The following is a 25,834-nucleotide window of genomic DNA, read 5'->3' on the forward strand; positions in this document are numbered from 1 at the left end:
GGGGGGGGGGGGGGAGAAAGCCATACCACACATACAGAAAATATAAATGTGTTTTTTAAAAAAAAGAACACTTCACTGCCATATTTCTAAAAGCAACGTTGTCATACTCCACATCCAGAACCAAAATATGTGCAACTCAAAAACATTTGTCAAATGTAAAACTCATTTAATCACCCTGAAGAAATAAGTGTGATTACCTTATCCTTCAGCAAAATTTCATAAGTTGTTAGAAGTATATTAAATTTTAATCGTTTGGTCTGTGGATGCATCCATTCATGAGTTCTAATCTATAAAAAGAATCAAGTAAATTGTAAGCTAGAAGAAAAACAGTCTTATTGGTCAGTATGACTTTAAGAACTACAGCAATATAAATGTTAAGTGACATACAATAATCTGATCACAAAACAGGAACACAATACTCAAGCTATTAATTTAAACTTCTGAAAAAATGACAAAATTTCCACAAAACTTTTTTTTTTTTTAATTTAACAGTTACTTACGTTCCTCATTTCAGAAAAGGAATTAAAATTGTGGCTGTTATACTTAAATATTTATATTTATTTTATGGACCTAAATAATTGCATGACAAAAGACAATTTATTTTCAAATGCAAGGTTGCATTTTTAATCATTTTTATTATTAAGCAGGAAGGGAATCTTTCACATACATTTATATCAGAACAAAATTTAAGCTTTTAATTTGCATTTTAAACACAAAATATTTCAAATAAGTATTTGAAATATTTATTAAATAAATATATTATTTATTGATATTTATATATCAGGCCCAGATATTTATATCGGAGATTAGCATAAGACAGGAACATGAAATGAGTCTTGCTTTTTACCACTAAGTTTTTTCAATGATACAAAGAAATACTCACCATATTTCTGCTAGTTATATCTCCTAAGTAAACCACAGCATTCATCTGAGGAGCCCAAGTTTGAATCTCTCTTTGCCAAGACGTCAAGGTAGAAAGTGGCACGACCAGCAAAAAAGGCCCATACAGTTGATGTTCATGGAACAGGTAGTTCAGAAAAGAAATTGTTTGTATTGTTTTTCCCAGACCCATTTCATCTGCAAGAATACAACTATTCCCTCTAAAAAAAAAAAAAAAAAAAAAAAAAAAAAAAAAAAAAAAAAGTTTTATAAATGCTTACAATTTAAAAACAGCAAAACTCATTTAAGACTATACTTACTTGCACCATGAGTGAGCAAGCCAATTCAGTCCATTTAACTGATAATCTCTTAACTCTAAACTCTCATGTCCTCCAATATAAGATGGCTGCTTCTTTAGTGCAACAAACCTTGGCCTCTGTTTAAGAATCTGTCAAAAGCAAATTGAGCATCAGTCCTGCTACTGACTGAAGTTATCAAAATGCTTTCCTATAGAAACAAATTAGTGGTAGAAATGTTGTTGAGTTGCCAATTCTACTGTTTATTCATCACAGACAACTAGGCCATACAACATCAACTCACTTGCAAGTTGGAGGAGCAAGTTGAATGGCTGAACTACATTCCACAACAGAAGTGACATTAACTCTTTCACAAAGGATACTTTTAAAAAACTAAGAATACCAAATTCCATCTTTGAACGGTAATAAAAGAAGCAGGGAACAAATATCTACAAAAAACTATTCTCAGTAATGATACTTACTTCATATATAAATATAACTATCATTACTATTCTGAACAACCTTCAAAAATATTTTATAATTAGCATCTGATCTCAGGATGCATAAAATACTTCAACTTTTTTTTCTTTTTTAAAATTATCACAACTGTATAAATCCATTGCAATTACACACTCACCTTGCAGTCCTTAAATGGAGTGGTCTTGGACTGATTTCTGCTAAAATACTCATCAATACATGCCTGAAATTTTTTGGCAATGAGAGCACCATCTTCCCAGCTACATTCTGAGTAAGGCAGACCCTGCCATTTGCAATAGTAATCTGGATAACCAGCTGCTGATTTCTGATTTGAATGAGCTGCAGAAACGTATCAGAGATACCAGATCAATATTTTCCTTTTGTTTTTTAAGAAAGCACTCATTTTAAGTGATAAGACAACATGAACTAGTTTCACAGCAAAGACAGTACAATGAGTTTTCTCTTTATCAGATTTTGTTTTGCCTTAAGTTGTTAGGGATATTTATAACCTAAATTTCTTAACTATAAAGGCAATGTGAAAGTAACGAACACAGAATATTCTCAACAACATTTTCTGTTTGCAAGTTTGTCACGTACCAATTATCCTTTCCACTACTTGATATTGTTTATGTAGATCATCTGTAAGTTCCTGCTGGCAGTTATAATATTCCACATCTTCTGGAGAAGCATTTTTCAGCCTGAAATGGAAATTTATTTAAAGCACTTATTACGTTATGTAGTTATAAAACTAAGAAAATGTAGCAATTCTAAAGCTCTGAATGTAAACATCATGGGAATGCTGCTTAGAAAGCTTCTTTGAAGGAACTACAACTCTGAATGAAATTCCTGCTATAAAAGTGTTGCATCTGGCCTGAGAAAGCTAAATTAAGAGACATTTCTATCAGCTACAGCTTGTACTAGTTATGCAGATAATTTACAATGTCTATTCTCAACAGCGAGTAGTATACTTCACATGATATTTTCGTAAAACAGCACTAATAATCACGCTAATAAGAATCCATTTTATGAGTATGAGATGCTAAAAATCCCACCAGCATTCACAGATTATATTAAACACACTAATAAAATTGAACACAAAAAGGTAGCACTAAAACATAAGGATTTCTTCAGTTCTTGGTTCTGAGGCTTTAAAGGAAGTTTGAGCCAAAAAAGTAAATGCTGTAATGTTTTGAGTGCTTTAGGAATTTCAGGTTTTTTTCTTTTTATTTTTAATAATCTCTGCAGGAATTCCCAAAGAACTCTGATCAAAGTACAATCAATGACAAAACTAGTAAAAGGTAAGATTTAAAACAAAACCAGAAAACTCACCACTCACCTTGTTAAAACTTCGTTTATAACGTGCATTAAAGTCTAGGTGCAAAAGCTGCTTCCTTAAAAGGCCTGATTTTACAGAAGGTGTGAGTATACTCACTTTCTCAACCAAATTTGGAATGCTCAGAATGTTACAGGATCATAAGTATTAAGGAAGCTTCAACTTAGATTTTGTCTTCCTGTTGTAAAGGCACTTGATATGCCTTCATAAAGAGGCAATGGAACATACATAAACACAATAAAACATCTATACTGTTACAAAATATGTTACATGGAAGTAGTTATAAAAACACTCACCATCGTTTTGTTTCCTGATACTTTTTCTTATAGTTGTCCAGTTTCTTCATTCCTTTAACATTTTGTTGCTTCAGGGTTTCCTCAGTTTCCCAAGTATTATGTATGTGTGACCAACCTTTCCATTTAATAAGATACTGAACTTCTCCTGGCTCCTTTGACTTTTCAAAACCAGCATTTGGGTCACCATCTGCCTCGACTGCATAGATAGTGGTTGCAGCACCAGTGGCTGAATAAGACACCACACCATTAGGCTTGATTAAGAATGCACTGCCATAAATTAAACAGTAAAAAATGTACTGCAGAAAACAACCTGATGTTTCTACCTAAGCATGTACCTTGACTAATTTCAGCTACAATACTTATGTCACTCCTCTTATTTTAATATTATGATGAAACTAAGTTAATACATGTAAAAATACTCCAAAGAGTCAAAACAGAAACCAAAACACTTTGCATCGAACCTATAGTACCTCATCTTTTCTTATTAGAATTTTCTTGTCGCCCCTAGTTTTTTTTGTGAACCCCAGGGAACGCTCCACAAGGACTGCTTGATGCCATCTTTACTAGATTCTTCTCCTCTCTGAGCATATAATAGATATTTAACATTAGGCTTGATCAGACTTGCAACTTGAAAAACCTACTATTCAATTATTACTATGGAAGCTATGAAAACAATTAACAGAATCACAGAATGGTTGAGGTTGGAAGGAGCCCTCTGGAGGTCATCTGATCCAAGCCCCCTGCTCAAGCAGGGACACCTAGAGCAGGTTGCCCAGGACCACAGGCCTAGGACCACAGGCCCAGGACCACAGGCTCTGGGCAACCTGTTCCACTGCTCCATCACCCACACAGTAAAAAAGAAAAAGAAAAAAGTGCTTCCTGATGTTGAGATGGATCCTCTTGTGTTTCCATTTGTGCCCATTGCCTCTCGTCCTGTCACTGGGCACCACTGAAAAGAGCCTGGCTCCATCCTCTTCGCATCCTACCTTCAGGCATTTATAGACATTGATGAGATACCCCTGGGCCTTCTCTTCTCCAGGCTAAACAGTCCCAGCTCTCTCAGCCTCTCCTCATAGGAGAGATGTTTCAGTCCCTTAATCATTTTTGTGGCCCCTTTGTTGGACTCTCTCCAGTAGATCCAGGTCTCTCTTGTACTGGGGAGCCCAGAGCTGGACACAAAACTCCAGGTGTGGCCTCACCAAATCCGAGTAGAGGGGAAGGATCACCTCCCTCCACCTGCTGGCAGTACTTTGCCTAATGAATGCATCCCAGGATATCATTAGCCTTCTTTGCTGCAAGGACACATTGCTGGCTCATGCTCGACTTGGTGACCCCCAGGACCCCCATAGACTTTTCTGCAAGGTTGCTTTACAGCTGGGTGGCCCCCAGCATGTACCGGTGCCTGGGGTTGTTCCTTTCCATGTGCAGGACTTTGTACTTCCCCTTGTTGAACTGCATGAGGTTCCTCTCTGCCCATTTCTCCAGTCTGTCCAGGTCCCTCTGGATGGCAGCAAGACCCTCTGGTGTATCCACCGTGCCCCTCTATTTTGTGTCATCTGCAAACTTGCTGAGGGTACACTCTGCTCCATCATCCAGATCATTAATGAAAATGTTGAACAGGACTGAGTCCAGTATTGACCCCTGCAGTACACCCCTAGTTACTACTGGCCTCCAACTAGACTTTGTGCCGCCGACCACCACCCTCTGGGCCCAGCCATTCAGACAGTTTTCAAACCACCTCGCTGTTTGTCCATCCAGCAATGGCCACTTTAACAGCTTGTCTATGGGGATCTTATGGGAGACAGTGTCAAAGGCCTTACTAAGTCCAGGTGGACTATATCCACTGCTCTCCCCTCATCCATCAGGCTGGTCATATCATTATAGAAACTTATCAGGTTGGTCAAGCATGACTTCCTCTTGGTGAATCCATGCTGGCTCCTCCTGATGGTTTTCTTGTCCTTCATATACCTGGAAATGGTTTCCAGGATTAGCTGCTCCATTACCTTCCCAGGCATCAAGGTGGGGCTGACTGGCCTGTAGTTCCCAGGGTCCTCCTTCTTGCCCTTTTTGAAGATGAGTGACATTTGCTTTCCTTTAGTCTTCAGGCACTTTTCCCAGTCACCATGATCAAGCAAAGATTATCAAGAGTGGCCTTGCAAGGACATCTGCCAGCTCCCTCAGTACTTGTGGCCCCATCAGGGCCCATGGACTTATGAATGTCCAGTTTGCTTAAGTATTCCTTGACCTGATCATCTCCCACCATGGATCCATCTTCCTTCCTCCAGCCTTTTCCCCAGGTCTCTGGGACCTGGGATTCCTGAGGGCCAGCCTTGATGGTAAAGACCAAGGCAAAGAAGGCATTCAGTACCTCAGCCTTTTCCCTGTCCCGTGTAACCAGGTTCCCCATCTTGTTCAGCAATGGGCCCACATTTTCCCTAGCCTTCCTTTTGTCACTAATGTACTTATAGAAGCCCTTCTTATTGTCCTTGACATCTATGGACAGATTCAATTCCATCTTGGCTTTGGCATTCGTAACCTCATCCCTGGATGCTCAGACAATGTTTCTGCATTCTTCCCAGGTTACCCATCCTTGCTTCCACTCTCTGTATGCTTCCTTTTTGTTTTTTAGTTTGGCCAGGAGCTCCTTGATCTTTCATTCTTGCCTCCCAGCATTTTTGCCTGATTTCTTGCTTATTGGAATGTACTGATCTTGTGTTATGTCTTCCTAACCTCTTTTTACAACATTTTTCCCCCTGCATTTGGAATTTTATGTGGAGTAAGTTTTAATTACATTAAGTCTGTATTACTGCTGCTAGTATGCTTCATCTGTAAACAAGCTCATTTCTGTGAGAAGAGCCAAGAAAGGAAGATCTAGACCCTTCATCTGGACCCAACCAGATTCAGGGTCTAGATCTAGCAAGAGAGTGACAATAACAAAGAACAGCACAAACAGTAACATCTAAGCATACAGAATACAAGAAGCCTTATTCAAAAGGCTTTTAACACAGCAGTGATACTTTGCATTTGAGTAAGTGGCTGGAGTAAAGATACAATGGCATTTAGGACAGTATGGGAGAAGGAAGGTGAGAGGGAAGAGAGTGCAAGCTCTATAGCATATCAGAAACTCTAGAACTTAGGTATAACCCATGAAGAAAGGCAGTTTTGAAGTGTGAGGGGGGGCAAATTTTCTATGATTTGAACCCTAATTTTCAGACTAAAAAAACACTTAAGTAGGATACTGCATCCTATCAGCTAATGAAAATGAGACCCCTATCATAATTCATAAAATTTTAGAAATTCATATCCAAGCACATTACTGAAATTTTAGATGCACTTTGTAGCCATTCCACCATCCATTGTATTGTATTGAGACTAATTATACAGGAATACCTGAAATCACCATCTCAGTGCTTCAGCCTTCCCAATACCATCCTTTAGGGTTCAGCCTACTTGTTAGATGCCCTATCCAGTCCACTTTCTCTGCCTCACTATAAACAGTTTATACCTATCATGTAATCAATAAACTGTACAAATAGTAGTTTAACAGCATGGTATGCAGTTGCGTAATATGGAGCTATCTTCCACGTATTTTTTTTTATTTTTTCATTAGTTATGCAAGTTCTTCTATGCTTTATTTTATAAAGTTTACAAAAGAAACATACACATATGAGTATGAAAAACAAGATGATTCCCTGGTATTTTTAAACTTATTGTTTACAATCACAGGTGACCTACAGCTGAGAACACCTGACATTTATATTGCACAATGTACTCCACCATCTTCCTGGAGCCTGGATCAGGGATATCACCAGGATACTCCCCAACCTGCTGCGCTCCACAGACTACTACCCACTGCTGATCTTCCAGATAGGTGGAGAGGAAGATGCATCCCGTAGTCTGACGGGAATGAAGAAAGATTTCAAGGCCTTGGGACAGTTGGTGAAAGAGTCTGGGGAACAAGTCATTTCCTCCTTCTGATCTGGGGTGATGACATGAGACGGAATAGAAGGATCTGGTCCATAAATGATTTGCTGTATGACTGGTGCTATAGGCAGGGCTTTGGGTTCTTTGATAATGGCTGGTTTTATAAGACACCAGGCCTGACAGTAATACGTGGGAAAGGTTTATCTCACAGGGGGCAAAAGGGTTCTGGGACAGGAATTAGCAGGGCTCATTTGGAAAGCTTTAAACTAAATCCATAAGGGGATGGGGTTGTACCTGGGCTTGCAATGGTGGGGCAGCACTCTAGCAGTGAGGAAGACCGGGAGGCCTCCCACTCCCCTAGGGTGAAATCGGCGTGCTCAGCTCGCTCCCCGAAGTGCCTCTACACCAATGCACGTGGCATGGGGAATAAGTAGGAGGAATTAGAAATCCATGTTCAGTCAGGAGACTATGATCTCATGGCAATTACAGAGACATGGTGGGACAGCTCAAGTGACTGGAATGTGGTCACGGATGGGTATGTCCTTCTCAGAAAAGACAGGCCAGCAAGGCAAGGTGGCGGAGTTGCTCTTTACGTGAGAGAGCAACTACATTGTATTGAGTACTGTTTGGGGCAGATGAGGAGCAAGTTGAGAGTCTGTGGGTGAGAATTAAGGGGCAGGCTGGCATGGGGGATACTGTTGTGGGTGTCTATTACAGGCCACCAGATCAAGATGAGGAAGTTGATGAGGCCTTCTACAGGCAGCTGATAGCAGCCTTGCGATAACAGGCCCTGGTTATTGTGGGGGATTTCAACTACCCTGACATTTGCTGGAAGGCCTACTCAGCCAGCCATCCGCAATCCAGGAGGTTCCTTCAGTGTATTGATGATAACTTCCTGATGCAAATGGTGGATGTGCCAACTAGGAGAGGAGCGCTGCTGGATCTTGTCCTCACTAACAAAGAGGGGCTGGTTGAAACGGTGAAGGCAGCCTTGGTTGCAGTGACCATGAGATGGTGGAGTTTAGGATCTCGTGTGGCAGGAACAGAATACCGAGCAGAATCACAACTTCAGTAGGGTCAACTTTGGCCTTTTCAAGCATTTGCTAGGGGAAATCCCATGGGACAAGGTACTTGAAGGAAAAGGAGCCCAAGATAGCTGGTTAGCTTTCAATGACTGCTTCTTCTGAGCTCAAGAACAGAGCATCCCAACAGGTAGGAAGTCAGGAAAAAGAGCCAGGAGACCTGCATGGTTAAACAGGGAATTGCTGGGCAAACTCAAGTGGAAGAGGAGAGTCTACAGATCATGGAAGGAGGGGCTGGCCACTTGGGAGGAATATAAGGCTGTTGTCAGAGGATATAGGGGAGCAACTAGGAAAGCTAAGGCCTCTTTAGAATTAAACCTTGCAAGAGGGGTCAGGGACAACAGAAAAGGCTTCTTCAAATACACTGTAGATAAAACTAACAGTAGAGGCAATGTAGGCCCACTGATGAATTAGGTGGGTGCCCTGGTGACAAAAGATAAAGAGAAAGCAGAGTTACTGAATGCCTTCTTTGCCTCTGTCTATAATGCCAGAGGCTGTCCTGAGGAGCCCCGTACCCCTGAGTCCCCAGAGGAAGTCAGAATAAAGGAGTTTGCCTTGGTTGATGAGGGCTGGGTTAAGTACCGATTAAGAAATCTGGACATCCATAAGTCCATGGGTCCTAATGGGATGTGCCCGCAGGTGCTGAGGGAGCTGGCGGAAGTCATTGCTAGGCCACTCTCCATCATCTTTGGTAAGTCGTGGGGAACGGGAGAGGTGCCTGAGGATTGGAGGAAAGCAAATGTCACTCTGGTCTTCAAAAAGGGCAAGAAGAAGGACCTGAGTAACTATAGACCGGTCAGCCTCACCTCCATCCCTAGTAAGGTGATGGAACAACTTATCCTTGGCATTGTCTCTATTCATATCAAGGATAAAAGGATCATTAGGGGCAGTCAACATAGCTTCACCAAAGGGAAGTTGTGCTTGACCAACCTGATAGCCTTTTATGAGGATATAACCAGGTGGATAGATGATGGAAAGGCAGTGCACATGGTCTATCTTGATTTCAGTAAAGCCTTTGACACCGTCTCCCACAGCATCCTTGCAGCTAAACTGAGGAAGTGTGGTCTGGACGATCGGGTAGTGAGGTGGACTGTAAACTGGCTGAAGAGAAGAAGCCAGAGGGTTGTGGTCAATGGGATGGAGTCGAGTTGGAGGCCTGTATCTAGTGGAGTCCCTCAAGGGTCAGTACTGGGACTGGTGTTCAATACATTCATCAATGACTTGGATGAGGGAATGGAGTGCACCATCAGCGAGTTCACTGACGACACTAAACTGGGAGGAGTGGATAACATGCTGGAAGGCTGTGCTGCCACCCAGTGGGACCTCGACAGGCTGGAGAATTGGGCGGGGAAAAATTTAATGAAATATAACAAGGGCAGGTGTAGAGTCCTGCATCTGGGCAAGAACAACCCCAGACACCAGTATAAGTTGGGGACTGCCCTGCTGGACAGCAGTGAAGGGGAAAGGGACCTGGGGGTCCTGGTGGACAGCGGGATGACCATGAGCCAGCACTGTGCCCTTGTGGCCAAGAAGGCCAATGGCATCCTGGGGTGTATCAGAAGGGGTGTGGTTAGTAGTTCGAGAGAGGTTCTCCCCCCCCTTCTACTCTGCCCTGGTGAGACCGCATCTGGAATATTGCATCCAGTTCTGGGCCCCTCAGTTCAAGAAGGACAGGGAACTGCTTGAGAGAGTCCATCTCAGAGCCACAAGGATGATTAATGGAGTGGAGCATCTCCCTTATGAGGAAAGGCTGAGGTAGCTGCGTCTCTCTAGCTTGGAGGAGACTGAGGGGTGACCTTATTAATGTTTATAAATATGTAAAGGGTGAGTGTCAGGAGGACGGAGCCAGGCTCTTCTCAGTGACATCTAATGACAGGACAAGGGGCAATGGGTGCAAGCTGGAACATAAGAGGTTCCGCTTAAATATGAGACAAAACTTTTTTACAGTGAGGGTGACAGAACACTGGAACAGGCTGCCCAGGGGGGTTGTGGAGTCTCCTTCTCTGAAGACACTCAAAACCTGCCTAGACGTGTTCCTGTGTGACATGATTTAGGTGTTCCTGCTCTGGCAGGGGGATTGGACTAGATGATCTTTCAAGGTCCCTTCCAATCCCTAACATTCTGTGATCTTAAGAACACTGATTTAAAAAAAATACCTCCTTTTCGGCCAATTCGACTATCCATAAACTTCTCTATAGTTTCAAATTCATCTTCTTCAGGCTGCAGGACATCTTCTCCACAAACTTCCAGCAAGTCATCAGAATCTGTCTTAGCTTCTTCAGCTTCTTTGTAACTAACATTGACTGTTGCCTGGCGACGAGATCCTCTCTTGTCATAATCGTCATCATCATCATCTGATGAATCAAGCTGCCTCTTTTTCTGTCCTGCATTCTTTTTACCATTTTTTGGCTTAATTCTTGAAAACAGTAAAATAGAACAGTGGGGTTTCAACATGTACAACCACAAGCCTTCTGTATTTGTTTCTTAATACATATATTTCATGACTGCTCAGTTACACCACTTTCAGATACAGTACAGAGGCATTCAACACAAAACACTGGTATGATAACATCTTTTGTAGCTTAGTCTTCAGTTTCTGTAATATGTATTAATGTTTTCATTTGCCTATACAGTAGTACAATACTCAATTTCTAATTTGAAATAGTACTAGAGTATCCAAAATGTGAGACTTCTTACCTCCTTGGAGGTTTCTGGCTTTTGACCTTGTTTTTTGGCTCATAGTCAGATTCACTCTCTTCACAACTGCTTTTCTCTCTATCTTCCTCTGATTCAGAATCAGAACCAGTTCCCGATACTGACCCTGACCCAGACATTTGCCAGTCTTCACTGTACATATTGAAAGACAAAACAGTAACTCGCATTAGTTTTGTTTTCTTTTATAATCAGGTATTCACCACGGGTTTGCTGCTTTAATTTCAACATTCTCCATAGAAATAAAAATGTTATAATCATTATTTCAGCAGAAAGAACAGAAAATTATCATGAATGGATAACAGATGGGTAAAAATGCATAATGGTTTCAAAGGGAATTGAATTGTTTTCTATTATCAAGATGTAAATTAAAAAAAAAATAAAATCTGGATTTCTGTATAAATTACAGCTTTAAGAAATGAATTAACTTGACATAAAAAAAAAGTACTTAACAAGACTTTAGCTGAAAAGATATATGTTTACTGGAACTTACCTATGCTCAAATCATAAACTCCCTTAAAATTATATTTTGTAGAGTCCAAAATTCTCTGATAACTATGTTCACTGTGCCTCATGTGAGAAATCAGCAACTTTGACACAGGAACCAAAAATAATGCAGAATCAGATGTGAGAAACACAGAAAGACTTGAACCAAGGCAATCTGAAAGGCACTGGCTCCCAAAAGCCTTCACTGAGCTCCCAGATCAATACTTCACACCCATACAAGATATGAGTAAGCCACTTGTGACTTCCAGTGGCAGTATCTCTGTGCCGCTGCTTAGCTGAGATGATCCATTTGCAACAAGAAAGAAGCACCCGCTGATCAACAGTATCTTACCTCAGTTTCCTGAAATGCCTAAAAGACAATGCAGTCATTGGTCATAGCCAACACGGGTTTATGAGGGAAAAGTCCTGCTTAACTAACTTAATTTCCTTTTATGACAGGTTACCCATCTAGTTGACCAAAGGAAGCCATTAGATGTAATCTTTTTGGATTTCAGAAAAACTTTCAATACTGTTTCTCACAGTATCCTTCTGGACAAAATGTCCAACATACAGCTAGATAAATACATATTACGATGGGTGAACAATTGGCTGACGGGTCAGGCTCAAAGGTTTATAGTAAATGGGATTATATCAGGCTGGTGTCCAGTCACTAGTGGGGTTCCACAGGACTCCATTTTAGGGACAGTTCTCTTCAATGTTTTTATAAATGACCTGGACGCAGGACTCAAATGTATACTAAATAAGTTTGCGGATGATACTAAATCAGGAGAGGCTGTTGACTCCCTTGAGGGTAGAGAGGCCTTGTATAGAGATCTTGACAAATTAGAGGGCTGAGAAATTTCGTATGAAATTCAACAAGAGCAACCTGGGACAATTCAACTTGCACCTGGGACAGGGCAACCCTTGATATATGCACAAATTGCAGGATGAGAGGCAGGAGAGCAGCCCCACAGAAAGAGATCCAGAGGTTCTGGTTGATAGCAAGTTGAATATGAGTCAGCAGTGTGCCCTGGCAACCAAAAGGGCCAATCATATCCTGGGGTGCATCAAGCATGGCAGAGCTAGCCATTTGGAGGAAGTGTTTGTCCCGTTCTACTCTGTACTGATATGGCCTTACCTTGAGTACCATGTGCAGTTTTGGGCACCACAATAAAAGAAAGATATGAAACTATTAGAGAGTGTCCAAAGAGGGGCTACAAAGATGGTGAAGGCTCTAGAGGACAGGACGTATGAGGAGCAGCTGAGGTCACTTGGTTTGTTCAGCCTAGGGAAGAGGAGACTGAGGGGTGACCTCATCACAGTCTACAGCCTCCTCACAAGGCAGAGCAGAGGGAGGCACTAATCTGTTCTCTCTGGTGAACACTGGGAGCATAAAGCTGCATCAGGGACATTCAGGTTGGATATTAGGAAATGGTTCTTCACTAAGAGGGTGGCTGGGCACTGGAATGGGTGCCCCAAAGAAGTAGTCATGGCACCAAGCCTGCTAGAGGTCAAGAAGCATTTGGACAACACTGTCAGACGTGTGGTTTGATTTCTGGGTAGTCTTGTGTGGAGCCAGGAGTTGGACTCGATGATCCTTGCGGGTCCCTTCCAACTCGGGCTGTTCTATGACTCCGAGTTTACAAAGGCAAATGTAATATTAATAGCTTGGGGAAGGGAGAGCCTGGCACGCATTCTTGAAAGGTTGCTAAATCTTTATGCTACCATCTATTATCACGTTAAGGGGTCTTTGACCAAGATGCTGTATGGGGTTTACGTGGCAAGGGTTTGGTAGCAGGGGGGCTGCAGGGGTGGCCTCTGTGAGAAGAATCCAGAAGCTGCCCCATGTTAGGTAAGAGACAATTTCAGCCACCTGAAAAAGGGACCTGCTGCTGGCCAGAGCTGAGCCAATGAGCAACATTGGTTGTGCTTCTGTGAGAGCATAATTTTAAAAGGGAAAACAAACAAACAAAACCCCTGCTGTGCAACAGCAGCTGGGAGAGAGGTGTAAGAAACAACCCTGCAGACACCAAGGTCAGTGAAGAAGAAGGGGGAGGAGGTGCTCCAGGCGCCAGAGCAGAGGTTCCCCTGCAGCCTGTGGTGACGACCATGGTGGAGCAGGCTGTCCCTCTGCAGCCCATGGTGTACCATGGTGGAACAGATTTCCACTCTGCAGCCTGTGGAGGAGCCCACATTGGAGCAGGTGTATCTGGCCTGAAGGAGGCTGCAGCCCATGGTATGGACCCATACTGGAGCAGTTCTTGAAGAGCTGCTGCCTGTGGGAAGCCCAAATAGGATTAGTTCGGGAAGTACTGCATTCCATGGAAGGGACCCCACGTTGGAGACACAGGAAGAGAGCGACTGTGAAAGTGAGGCAGAGATGAAGCATTATGGACTGACTGCAACCCCCATTCCCTGTTCCCCTGTGCGGCTCAGGGGGAGGACATAGAACAAGGTGGATGGGGAGGTGGAAAGGTGTTTTCATTTTGCTTTTAGTTTCTCAGTGTTCTAGTCTGCTAGTGATAGACAATAAATTATATTAATCTCCCTATGATGAGTCTGTTTTGCCCGTAACAATAATTGGCAAGCAACCTCCCTGTCCTTATCTCAACCCTTGAGCCATTTCCATCATACTTTCCCTTTGAGAAGAGGGAGAGAACGGTTGTGGGGGAGTTCAGCTGCCCAGCGGGGTAAAACCACCACATATGCTCATGTCCTTCAAGAAGTAGAATATTACTCAAAGGCTTCTTCATTAAATTTACGATTATAAAACCTAAGATTCAGTACTTCAACCCTTCTTTCACTTGAATATGCACTGGTCCTAGAAATTACAGTTTTATTGTGGTCGATACATATGTGTATCTTGGAAATGCTATGAAAACATCCATCTCCGTGAAATATTTTTTCCGTAAGCAGTAAATTAAGAAACATGCAAACAACATCCCTCCAAAGCAAAACGAAAAAAAACAAGAACCAAAACAAACAACCCCCCCCCAACCTCATGCAACTCCACAATCTGTATTTTTTGGAGAATCTCCATATTTTACTGGATGCAGGGGAAAACATGACTACAAATGATAAGGAAAAGGCTGAGGTTCTTTACATCTGTCTTTACTAGTCTGAACACTTATCCCCAGGGTACTCAGCCTCCTGACCTGGAAGTCTGGGACAGGGAGCAGAAGAAACCTCCCACAACCCAGGTGGAAACAGTTAGAGTCCTGCTGCTCCACCTGGACTGTCACAAGTCCATGGGGCCAGATGGGATCCACCTAAGGGTGCTGAGGGAGCTGGTGGATGTGATTGCTGGGCCGCGCTCCATCATCTATCAGGAGTCATGGTCATCTGGAGAGGTCCCAGATGACTGGAGACTTACTATTGTGACACCCATCTATAAGAATGGTCCATAAGGAGGACCCAGGGAACTACAGGCCTGTCAGCCTGACCTCGGTGCCAGGAAAGGTGATGGAGCAGGTCATCTTGAGTGCAATCACACAGCATCTGCGGGACAATGGGGGAATCAGGCCCAGTCAGCATGGGATCGTGAAAAGCAAGTCCTGCTTGACCAACCTCATCTCCTTCTATGAGTGGGTGACCAGCCTAGTGGATGAGGGAAAGGCTGCTGACATGAAACAATGAGAAGAACTCATTGAGAGCAGCCCTACAGAGAAGGACTTGGGGGTTCTGGTGGACAAAATCTTGACATGAGCCAGCAGCGCACGCTTGCAGCCCTGAAGGCCAACTACATCCTGGGCTGCATCAGCAGAGGGGCGGCCAGAAGGTCGAGGGAGGTGATTTTTCCCCTCTATTCTGCCCTTCTGAGGCCTCAAAACAAAAACAAAAGGTCCTGGAACACAAGTCCTAAGAGGAGTGGCTGAGGGAACTGGGGTTGTTTAGTCTGGAGAAGAGGAGGCTCAGAGGAGACCTTATTGCTCTCTACAACTACCTGAAAGGAAGTTGTGGGGAGCTGGGGGTCAGCCTCTTCTCCCAGATAACCAGCAATTGGACTAGAGGGAATGGCCTCAAGTTGTGCCAGGGGAGGTGGACATTTCCTATCAGGAAGAATAGTTAGGTATTAGAATGGGTTGCCCTTTCCTATCAGGAAGAATAGTTAGGTATTAGAATGGGTTGCCCAGGGAGGTGGTGGAGTCACCATCCCTGAGGGTGTTTAAGGAAAGGTTGGACGTGGTGCTTAGAGACATGGTTTAGCGGGTGATATTGGTGGTAAGGGGATGGTTGGGACCAGATGATCTTGGAGGTCTTTTCCAACCTTAATGATTCTATGATATGGACAATATATAAAACACCATACTCTATGGTTTGATCCTGTACTAAGTTAAATAGATAAATCTGATCTGCATGTCATAAAACAGCTGCAAACATACTTGTTCAAAACAGTCTGAAATGAAAATTGAAGCACTGGACATATGAGATTATTTGGTTACTAGTTTCTAAACTTAATATATATTTCCTATAACAAAGTATGTTTTTAGGTGTTGTCCTGGTTTCAGTTAGAACAGAATTAATTTTCAGAATTAATTTGTGTAATCACATTCTTAAATAACAGTGGACTATAAAAACTAATTCATCACTATAGAAGTACCATCTTGCATAGCAAGCTTTTTTTTATTTTTTTTTTTTTAACTATCATTTCTTGAAGAATTCATATTGACAACCCTGAATATTGAGATGATTCATTAACTGGAGAAGAAGAGAGAATGATTCAATTTCTATATACTGTTCATTAACAGACACACCCACCCTTCCAAGGTCATTATGTTTATTCTCCTCTCATTGTGGCAATGAGAAGGTATGATCTTTGTCATAAACTGTTTGATTTACAGCTTAAAACCATCTCAATTTCAATTAAAGTGTCTTGGGTAGTCAATAAAGCTAATTACTGTCAAACCTATAATAATTTTTGGAACTTTTAAAAGGCTTCAGCTCAAAAATATGCCACAAATATGACTGTTTTAAAAATAAAAATTGCTGGTGAATATTCTTCAACAAAACTTTAGGTAATGCAGTCTCTTTTGCTCAGAAATGAATAATGATATATATATGTTCCTTTGAGAGTATTTATTTTAAAATATTCTAAAACATCACTCAAAATCAAGAAGCACAAGATTATTTATTTCAAGTGCAGAGAAGTGAAGTCTGGATAATTACAAGCATATGTTGCCATAACAAAAAATGATGATATTTATGAAAAATAACTTACTCTCTATGTCTTTTCTTTTTGGTTTCACTGGATGAGTCACCTGCAGAATCTTCACTGCTTGATAAATCCTGCAGATGAAGTAAAAAAACATATATGATTCATTATCACAAAAAGAATGAAGTGTTTTTACTATTAAAAAGATAATTCAGCTCCTACTTTCAAACTGAAATCATATTCATGTCTTATCTTCTTCACACACACCCCCCAGTATACTCACTGATATTGAGTAAGATTGGGATTACTATTGATTCTGTATTTCTCCATCTATGAATATACTAGAACTCAAGAAGATACCACAAAAAAGTCTTAACAAATAATCAGTGTGTACATATAGTCAATGTTTAAACTGCTGGAAGTTAATAAATCAAGTTTTAAATTCTATCAAAAGCCTCAATAAAATTTCCTGCCCTTTTAGAGTTCTCTCACCTTTAAACATGACTAGGAAATTTTTCCGAATACTAGGTACGTTTCTTCTCTTTCTACTCCTAAACCAAAAAAAACTTAAAATTGTCTTTAAAATTATCTTAAAAAATCCTAAAACCAATCTAATGGGGAATAAGTTTACATCATTTTTACAATGAAAAAGAATTTTCAGGAAGAGTACTTAGCAACAGCTCAACAGCTATAAATTAACATTTTAACTCTATATGATTAACTCCTTTGATTAGTTTTAATGATGAGCAGCTAAACTTGACCAAAACAAACAAACAACAACAAAAAAAAACACACAACATTAAACAGTAATAAGACTTGTGACCAAAGTGGAATCAAATCATAGAATCATAGAATCATAGAATATCCTGAGTTGGAAGGGACCCTTAAGGATCATCAAGTCCAACTCTTGACATCGCACAGGTCTACCCAAAAGTTCAGACCATGTGACTAAGTGCACAGTCCAATCTCTTCTTATCTTAAATGATCGATCCCACTAACTACAGTGGAACTGACTGCAACCTCAGCAAGTTTGCAGATAACACCAAGTTGAGTGGTGGTATTCATATCATAGAAAGAAGGGATGCCATCCCGAGGGACCTTGACAGGCTTGAGAAGCAGGCCCACATGAACCTCATGAAGGTCAACAAGGCCAAATGCAAGGCGCTGCACCTGGGTCAGGGTAATTCCAAACATCAACAAAGCTTGGGCTATAAATGGATTGAGAGCAGCCCTGCAGAGAAGGGCTTAGGGGTGTTGGTGGTTGAAAAATGGGATGTAAGGCAGCAGCGTGTATTTGCAGCCCAGAAAGCCAATCCTATCCTGGGCCGCATCAAAAGAAGCGTGGTTAGCAGGTTGAGGGAAGCAATTCTCCCCCTCTACTCTGCTTTTGTGAGACCTCACCTGGAGTACTGCATCCAGTTCTGGGGTCTGCAGTACAAGAAAGAGGTGGACCTGTTAGAGTAAGTCCAGAGGAGGGCCACAAAAATGATCAGACAGCTAGAACACCTCTCCTATGAAGACAGGCTGAGGGAGTTGTGGTTATTCAGCATGAAGAAAAGGCTCTGGGGAGACCTTATTGCAGCCTTTCAATAATTAAAGGGAGGTTATAAGAAAGATGGAGAAATACTTTACAAGGGCATGTAGTGATGGCACATGTAGTAATGGTATTAAACTGAAAGAGATATAAGAGATAATGGAAAGATATATTAGATATAAGGAAGAAATTCTTCACTGTGAGGGTGGTGAGGCACTGGAACAGGTTGCCCAGAGAAATTGTGGATGCCCCCATCCCTGGAAGTCCTCGAGGTCAGGTTGGATGGAGCTCTGGGCAGCGTGATCTAGTGGAAGAAGGTGTCCTTGCTCGTGGCATGGGTGTTGGACTAGACAATTTTTAAGGTCCCTTCCAACCCAATCCATTCTGTGGATCTATGATTCAATGCTTACTTTTTTTTTTTTTTTAAATAATAAAGGAAATATGAAAATCTGCTTTATATGTAATTCTAACTCACAGTCACTAATGTCCTTGAAATATGTTCATACTACACAAAGTCAGTATCTGTTTAGCCTATGCTTTAGGTTTTAAAAATTGCTAAAATTAAGGTATGGGTCTTAAAATACAATCATTATTTTATGACTGTTACAGAAGTTGTAAAAATCTAGTTTACTACTCTATACAGACTTGTGGGATTTTAATTTTTTTTTTGAAAACTCCAGGAACTATCTTTATATAGAAACAATGATGAGAAAGTCTTTTAGTATTTTAGCTGTCTTTATTGAACTTAGAATGCAGAAATACAATGAAATTTAGTACTACGTGACTTGAAAGTTTTGTCCATACATCACAGTATATCTAGCTAAAAATACTAATCTAGACTGCTCTAATTTTGGCACAACTTACCCGAAAACATGCATATAAGGAAACAGGAAAAAAAATCTTTGCATGTCACTTATTTGAACATTACTTTTATAGACTAAATACAGACTTTTTATACACACACAAGAGAACTTGGCTCTACGTAATTTCATTCTAACATATGGGGCAATGAGACATGGATGTTTAGACTTTAATAGACGAATTTATATGTTATTCACCTCTTCTGAACCACTGCCTGATGAGGCTATCATTTGCTGTTGTTTCTTGATCATTATTGATCCCTGCACAGCAAGTATATTTTGGACTGGACTTCCAAAACTGAATTGGAATTCAGATACAAAAGTCACTTAAACATGTTGAAACTTTACAGTTTACCACATATTTACTTTTCTTAACATGAGCAGCATCGCTGTTAAAGTCACAGAATAGTTGAGGTTGAAAGGGACCCTCTGGAGGTCATCTGGTCCAAGCCCCCTGCTCAAGCAGGGACACCTAGAGCAGGTTGCCCAGGACCATGTCCAGGCAGCTTTTGAAGATCTCCAAGGAGGGAGACTCCACAGCCTCTCTGGGCAACCTGTTCCACTGCTCCATCACCCACACAGTAAAAAAAGAAAAAAAAAAGTGTTTTGTGATGTTGAGACAGATCCTCCTGTGTTTCCATTTGTGCTCATTGCTTCTTGTCCTGTTACTGAGCACCACTGAAAACAGCCTGGCTCTGTCCTCTTTGCATCCTCCCTTTGGGTATTGATAATATTCTCCCTGAGCCGCCTTTTCTCCAGGCTAAACAGTCTCAGCTCTCTCAGCCCTTCCTCACAGGAGAGATACCCCAGTCCCTTAAAGAAGTATCTCAGTGTTATTAATTAAAAAAAAAATACTCCCTATAAAAATACTGCATGTATTAATAATATTGGATAGCATTTTAAAGTAGCGAGACTTCTGCAGAAAATAATGTTACATGAGAATTGCTGGCACACTTTTAACAGTAAATATAACAGTAGCTGTGCAGGCCTCTATAATTAAGATAAAATGTTTGTAAAGTAAACTTTTAAACTGATCCAGATAAGTCTTTTCAGGCTGCTTAGTTGATATATGTTAGCTTCATATGGGAATACTGAAGTACATGAACAAAAAAATAAAAGAGAATCCTTAACAGTCTTTGAGTCTTACAGTAGTGAATATTTTATTAGTTTTCATAGATATGGTCTATCATTCAAATTAAGTTCATATGTCACAGAGAAACAGAGGAGAGTTTGGGTAATTTTCAACCACTGGATTTAAGAGATTTCTAAATAACAGTTTATTTCTAATTTTAGCAAACTTTTCCCCATACAGAAAACAAAACGTATGTAAGCCTGAAATTGTTGTACAATGACTTATTGATATGAAGAAACTAAGCACTAGAGAAACAACTTAAATAAAATTTTAGAAATAATGTCACTTTGTCTTGAAAAATATACAATAAGTTAATAGGTGCTTCTGCATGACAAAAATAGCTAACTAAATATGAACAAACATGAGAATTTAAGAGCTCAGTGATTATGAGAGCTAAGCATGCATATTCACTAACCCAATTCTGTTAAAATTCTAATTAAAAATGCTTTGTTTATTCGTTTAAATAAAGGCTGCTCTTGAAGCTACTCTGTACAGTGCTTTTTCCCCAGAAAGGGTTCATGTCTTATTTTACCTCAGATCCATCAATTTTTGGTGGTTTAGCTTGAACCTGTTTCTTCTCTCCAGATGTGTCAGATTCTGATTCTGACTGACTGCTGGACTCTGAACCAGACTCAGAATCACTGCTACCTGACTGACTGCTACTTCCATCACTACTGCTTCCAGAGCTTGAACCAGATCCAGAAGCCGATGTTGACCCAGAATCATCATCTGACTGGCTGCAATCAGAAGATAGCAGGATATTATACAATGGCTAAGAAAACAGGATTTAAAAAGTCACAATAAAAAGACTTTAGCTTCACCTATAAATCAATTGTTAAATTAGCCCCCGCACGTGGATAGCATACAAATGAATGTACTGGAGTAAGGCAGGAGTGAAAATTCAAAGTTTAATTAGATACTTTTCAGCAAACAAAAAAAAGCAGGAAACAGAAAATGAACTCAGAGGAGTCAAGCAAGGGTATTTCTCACCCACCCAAACCCTTACTTAGCTTTATCAAACCTCACATGTTTTTGCATATATTTGTATACATATATATACACACATGCACACATATACATACACACACATACACGATTGTTTTAAAAATCTTTTTAGATCAGCAATCGTCACCTCTGTCATCCCTTCCATATTTTTTTTGAGCACACATTCCTTTAAGGAAAATATAATCTCAGTTTTGTTTCCCTAGTTTGACTTTTTTCATGAAAAAGTAGGGAAAAAAAAATCTTTGAGGAAGTACTAGAAACCCACATTTCATGTGATTTGGACCAACTATATACAAAATACTACTAAACATTTTAAACATCAATGTATTTATAAAAGTAACTGGAAAACAAGAAATGTATTGTCACACATAATATAAATCCACACAGACCATCTTATTCTGTTAAAAAAACAGCAGTAAAATTCCCCACACAGACAAATTCTGAATGATTTGTGCCAAGACACTTAGCATATTGAGTCACTGGATTATTCCACCTGTACATTCATTTTATATTAGATTTTAAATATTTTTCTTTTAAAATACGTTAAGTTAAACATTTATTTCATGACTATTCAAAAACAGAAACATTTGGTTTTCTAAAATAATTTCACAAAGGAACTGAGTTGAAACTTTAATCAAATTCCTCATTAGGTTAAATACTACCCTATATCAAATATACGAGAGAAAACATTGGAATCACTCCACCACACAGCAAAATAATTTCAAATTATGTATAGTTCAGATGCAAGTATTTAAAAAGGAAACAAACAAACAAACAATAAAGATAACAAAAAATCCCAAACAATAAAAACCCTAAAGCTGATATCAAAGTCTAAGACTATCACTGTTAGCACATTTCATCTGGCTGGCAGACAATGGGAACTGATCATCTTCTGCACTAGAACACACTTGACTGACATTTAAAGTCACAAAACAAAACCACTACTCTCCCTGTTGTTGCTAACACAAATTAAACTGAATTTATTGAGGAAAAATAAATTCACAAACTGATTCCTGTAGACAGTACCTCAATAAATAATCTGCATCTGCTGACTTTGAAAAAAAGAGAAAGAAACAAACCATGGTGAAGCTTCCTTATTTGGAAGTACGGGATATGGAGAAATACAACTGCTGGGTTTACTCATACTTACTGAGGAGAAAACTGGGAAATAACAAAATTGCTTCCTCCAAACTTCCCATTCCTGTCATCAAGGGCCTGCTTCAGGCAGGATGCTGTAACACTAACAGATTAACTTGGTTTTGCAAAATAAAGCAAGGTACTCACTGTAGAATATAACTGTTCAAACTATTTACCAGAAATTAAGGGCAGCATCCATCATGATTTACCATAAACTTTTTAATATAATAGTATTCTTGTACACAACTGTTACCTTACCTTTAATGATGGGTAACTTAGTAACTTAGATGGGTAAATGTCACGTAGACTGCAGAAGACAGCACTAACTACAAATGAAGAAAATTCAGCAAGGAGAAACAGCGAGACACAAGTAAATACCTGCCAAATAAGTCCTTGTGAGAAAATGCCACCAAAAACTCTTAAAACCTACATACCCTTGCAGAAAAGGAAGGGAATCAAATACCTTCATGCAGGAGGACAAGGCTCGTCCAAAGTTGCCATGCTCATGGCAATAACATGGATTACCAAATCTAATAAAGGCACAAACACTGAGCCACAAGTATGGTGATGATTAGGTTAGCTTTCCACAGAAAGGTAAAATATTTCACATGCACTAATATAACACTACCCATAGGTTCAAGTAAATATAGGGCCAAAGACAAACAAAACAAAGGTAGAGGGGTGGGGGTAGGGAACTGCAACTGAAATAAACCATATTGGGCCAAACAAGTTGCCAATATTCTGAAAAACAAACTAGATACAGGAGAGAACTGGTAAAGACCAAAGGGGAAAAAAAAAAAAAAAAAAAGAAAAAAAAAAACTTTCTAATGTATCTAGATAAATAAGCAAAATTCATGTCAATACGATACACAGTTGATGGGAAATTTTAACGATTTAATGTTTTTCAAGACAGGAATTAAGTGGCAAGTACAAAAAAAGGATTGTGAAATAGTAGGAAAAAAGTCTAAATAGATAGTGTAAATAGTTGTTCAGTAGTTGAATCTAAAAAGCTAAACTGAAATCTTTTCCTTTCTGAATAGATCAACTAGCTATCTTCTATGCTCTCCAGTAAGTAATACCAATCCACCAACAAATGTAGTTCATACAATATTCAGTGTTCAGACAAAATACATAGACTCTATATCTTGCCAACATTGCCTCTTAACAATGGCTGCCTGGAAATGGATCCCCCACTGGGCTTAGTGCTTATTATGTTGATCCTGCTATCTCATGATCCCTGCTTCTCAAAATAAATTGACCTGATTCAAACATGAGCAGGGTAATATTACCAGACTGCATATCAACTAATAGTAACATCTGAAAAGAGCAAAATTTTCAAACTCAGTATTTAACTCAATTATTAATAAATACAAAACTACAAAAACAAATTGGTAACTAGAAGAAAGAAGGATGAGGACACAAAGAAAGGAAATTACAAGAAACAAGATCATAAAATCATAGAATATCCCAAGTTGGAAGGGACCCATAAGGATCATCAAGTCCAACTCCTGGCACCACACAGGTCTGCCCAAAAGTTTAGACCATGTGACTAAGTGCACAGTCCAGTCACTTTTTAAATTCAGACAGGCTTGGTGCAGTGACTACGTCCCTGGGGAGCCTGTTCCAGTGTGCAACCACCCTCTTGGTGAAGAACCTCTCCCTGATGTCCAGCCTAAACTTCCCCTGCTTCAGCTTAACACCATTCCCGCAGGTCCTATCACTGGTGTTTACAGAGAATAGGCCAGCTGCCTCTCCACTCCCCCTTGCGAGTGTGTTGGGTCTGTCGGAACTCTTTCGAGTGGGGCCCCGAGCAACAACAGGCCTTTGAACAACTCAAACAAGAAATAGCTCGTGCAGTAGCCCTTGGGCCTGTCCGTACCAGACCAGCTGTGCAAAACATACTTTATACTGCAGCTGGGGAGCATGGGCTCACCTGGAGCCTCTGGCAGAAGACCCCAGGAGAAACTCCAGGCCAACGTCTGGGGTTCTGGAGCCGGGGCTATCGAGGATCAGAAGCCAATTACACCCCAACTGAAAAGGAAATATTAACAGCATATGAGGGGATTCGAGCCGCTTCAGAAGTTGTGGGTACAGAAGCACAACTCCTCTTGGCCCCACGGCTACCTGTGTTACATTGGATGTTCAAAGGGAAAAGCCCCACTACACACCATGCAACCAACGCTACGTGGAGTAAGTGGGTAGCGTTAATTACACAGCGGGCTCGAATGGGGAAACCTAATCGCCCAGGAATCCTGGAGGAGATCATGGACTGGCCGGAGGGCAGGGATTTCAGAGCACTGACAGAAGAGGTAACTCATGCTGAAGAGGCACCACCATACAATGAGTTGCCAGAAGACAGAAAGCAGTATGTGTTGTTCACTGACGGATCCTGCCGTGTGGTAGGGAGCCATCGGAAGTGGAAAGCTGCTGTGTGGAGTCCCACATGACAAGTTGTGGAGGCCATGGAAGGGGAAGGCAAGTCGAGTCAGTATGCAGAAGTGAAAGCCATACAACTGGCCCTAGAAATTGCTGAAAGAGAAAAGTGGCCAGTTCTCTATCACTACACTGACTCATGAATGGTAGCAAATGTTCTGTGGGAGTGGCTGCGACAATGGAAACAGAACAACTGGCAGCGCAGAGGTAAACCTATCTGGGCTGCTACCCTGTGGCAATATATTGCTGCCCAGGTAGAAAACCTAGCTGTAAAGGTATGTCATGTAGATGCCCATATGCCTAAGAATCATGCCACCGAAGAACATCAGAACAACAAAGAAGAAGATCGAGCTTTGAAAATTGAAGTAGCTCGGGTGGACCTGGACTGGGGACGTAAGGGTGAGCTGTTTGTAGCTCGATGGCCAATGAAACATCAGGACATCTGGGGAGGGATGCCACATACAGATGGGCCTGCCAAGGTAAACATTACATACTCACCATGGTAGAAGCAACTACTGGGTGGCTGGAAACATATCCAGTGAATCATGCCACGGCCCGAAACACTATCTTGGGCCTGGAAAGACAAGTGCTATGGCGACATGGTACACCAGAGAGAATTGAGTCCGACAATGGGAGTCACTTCCGAAACAATTTGGTCACTTCCTGGGCCAAGAGACATGCCACTGAGTGGGTGTATCACATCCCTTATCACCCACAAGCCTCTGGGAAGGTTGAGAGGTACAATGGACTGTTAAAAACTATGCTGCGAGCATTGGGTGCTGGGACGTGGAAACATTGGGATATAAATCTACCAGAGGCCACTTGGCTAGTTAACAACAGGGGGTCTGACAGCCATCCTGGTCCTGCTGAAACAAAACCCCTGCACACTGTGGGAGAAGCTAAAGTCCCTGTAGTGCATGTGGGAAAGTGGATGGGGAAGGCAGTGTGGGTTGCTCCTACCTCAGGAAAAGGCAAACCCACTCGTGGGATTGTCTTTGCCCAAGGACCAGGGTATACCTGGTGGGTAATGCAGAAAGATGGTGGGTAATGCAGAAAGTGTGTGCCTCGAGGAGATTTAACACTGGGAGAAAATTAA

General features: G+C 40.9%; 1 protein-coding gene across 6 annotated transcripts in view; it reads right to left on the reverse strand.

Moving 5' to 3' along the window:
* LOC311426256 (chromodomain-helicase-DNA-binding protein 1-like) overlaps nt 1-25,834 on the reverse strand; it is a 92,608-nt gene that overhangs the window by 35,313 nt on the left and 31,461 nt on the right. For all 6 annotated transcript variants that reach the window (XM_084502473.1, XM_084502470.1, XM_084502469.1 and 3 more), the window contains 10 exons: nt 20,696-20,900; nt 16,704-16,771; nt 10,985-11,134; nt 10,444-10,703; nt 3,282-3,507; nt 2,250-2,350; nt 1,813-1,991; nt 1,200-1,327; nt 884-1,100; nt 198-287 (listed from right to left, as the gene is read on the reverse strand). In XM_084502473.1, the coding sequence (XP_084358599.1) occupies nt 198-287; nt 884-1,100; nt 1,200-1,327; nt 1,813-1,991; nt 2,250-2,350; nt 3,282-3,507; nt 10,444-10,703; nt 10,985-11,134; nt 16,704-16,771; nt 20,696-20,900 (1,624 nt within the window). The remainder of the gene's footprint in view (nt 1-197; nt 288-883; nt 1,101-1,199; nt 1,328-1,812; nt 1,992-2,249; nt 2,351-3,281; nt 3,508-10,443; nt 10,704-10,984; nt 11,135-16,703; nt 16,772-20,695; nt 20,901-25,834) is intronic.

This window comes from Aythya ferina (assembly GCF_964211825.1).
Source record: "Aythya ferina genome assembly, chromosome: W".
Lineage (NCBI taxonomy): Eukaryota > Metazoa > Chordata > Aves > Anseriformes > Anatidae > Aythya > Aythya ferina.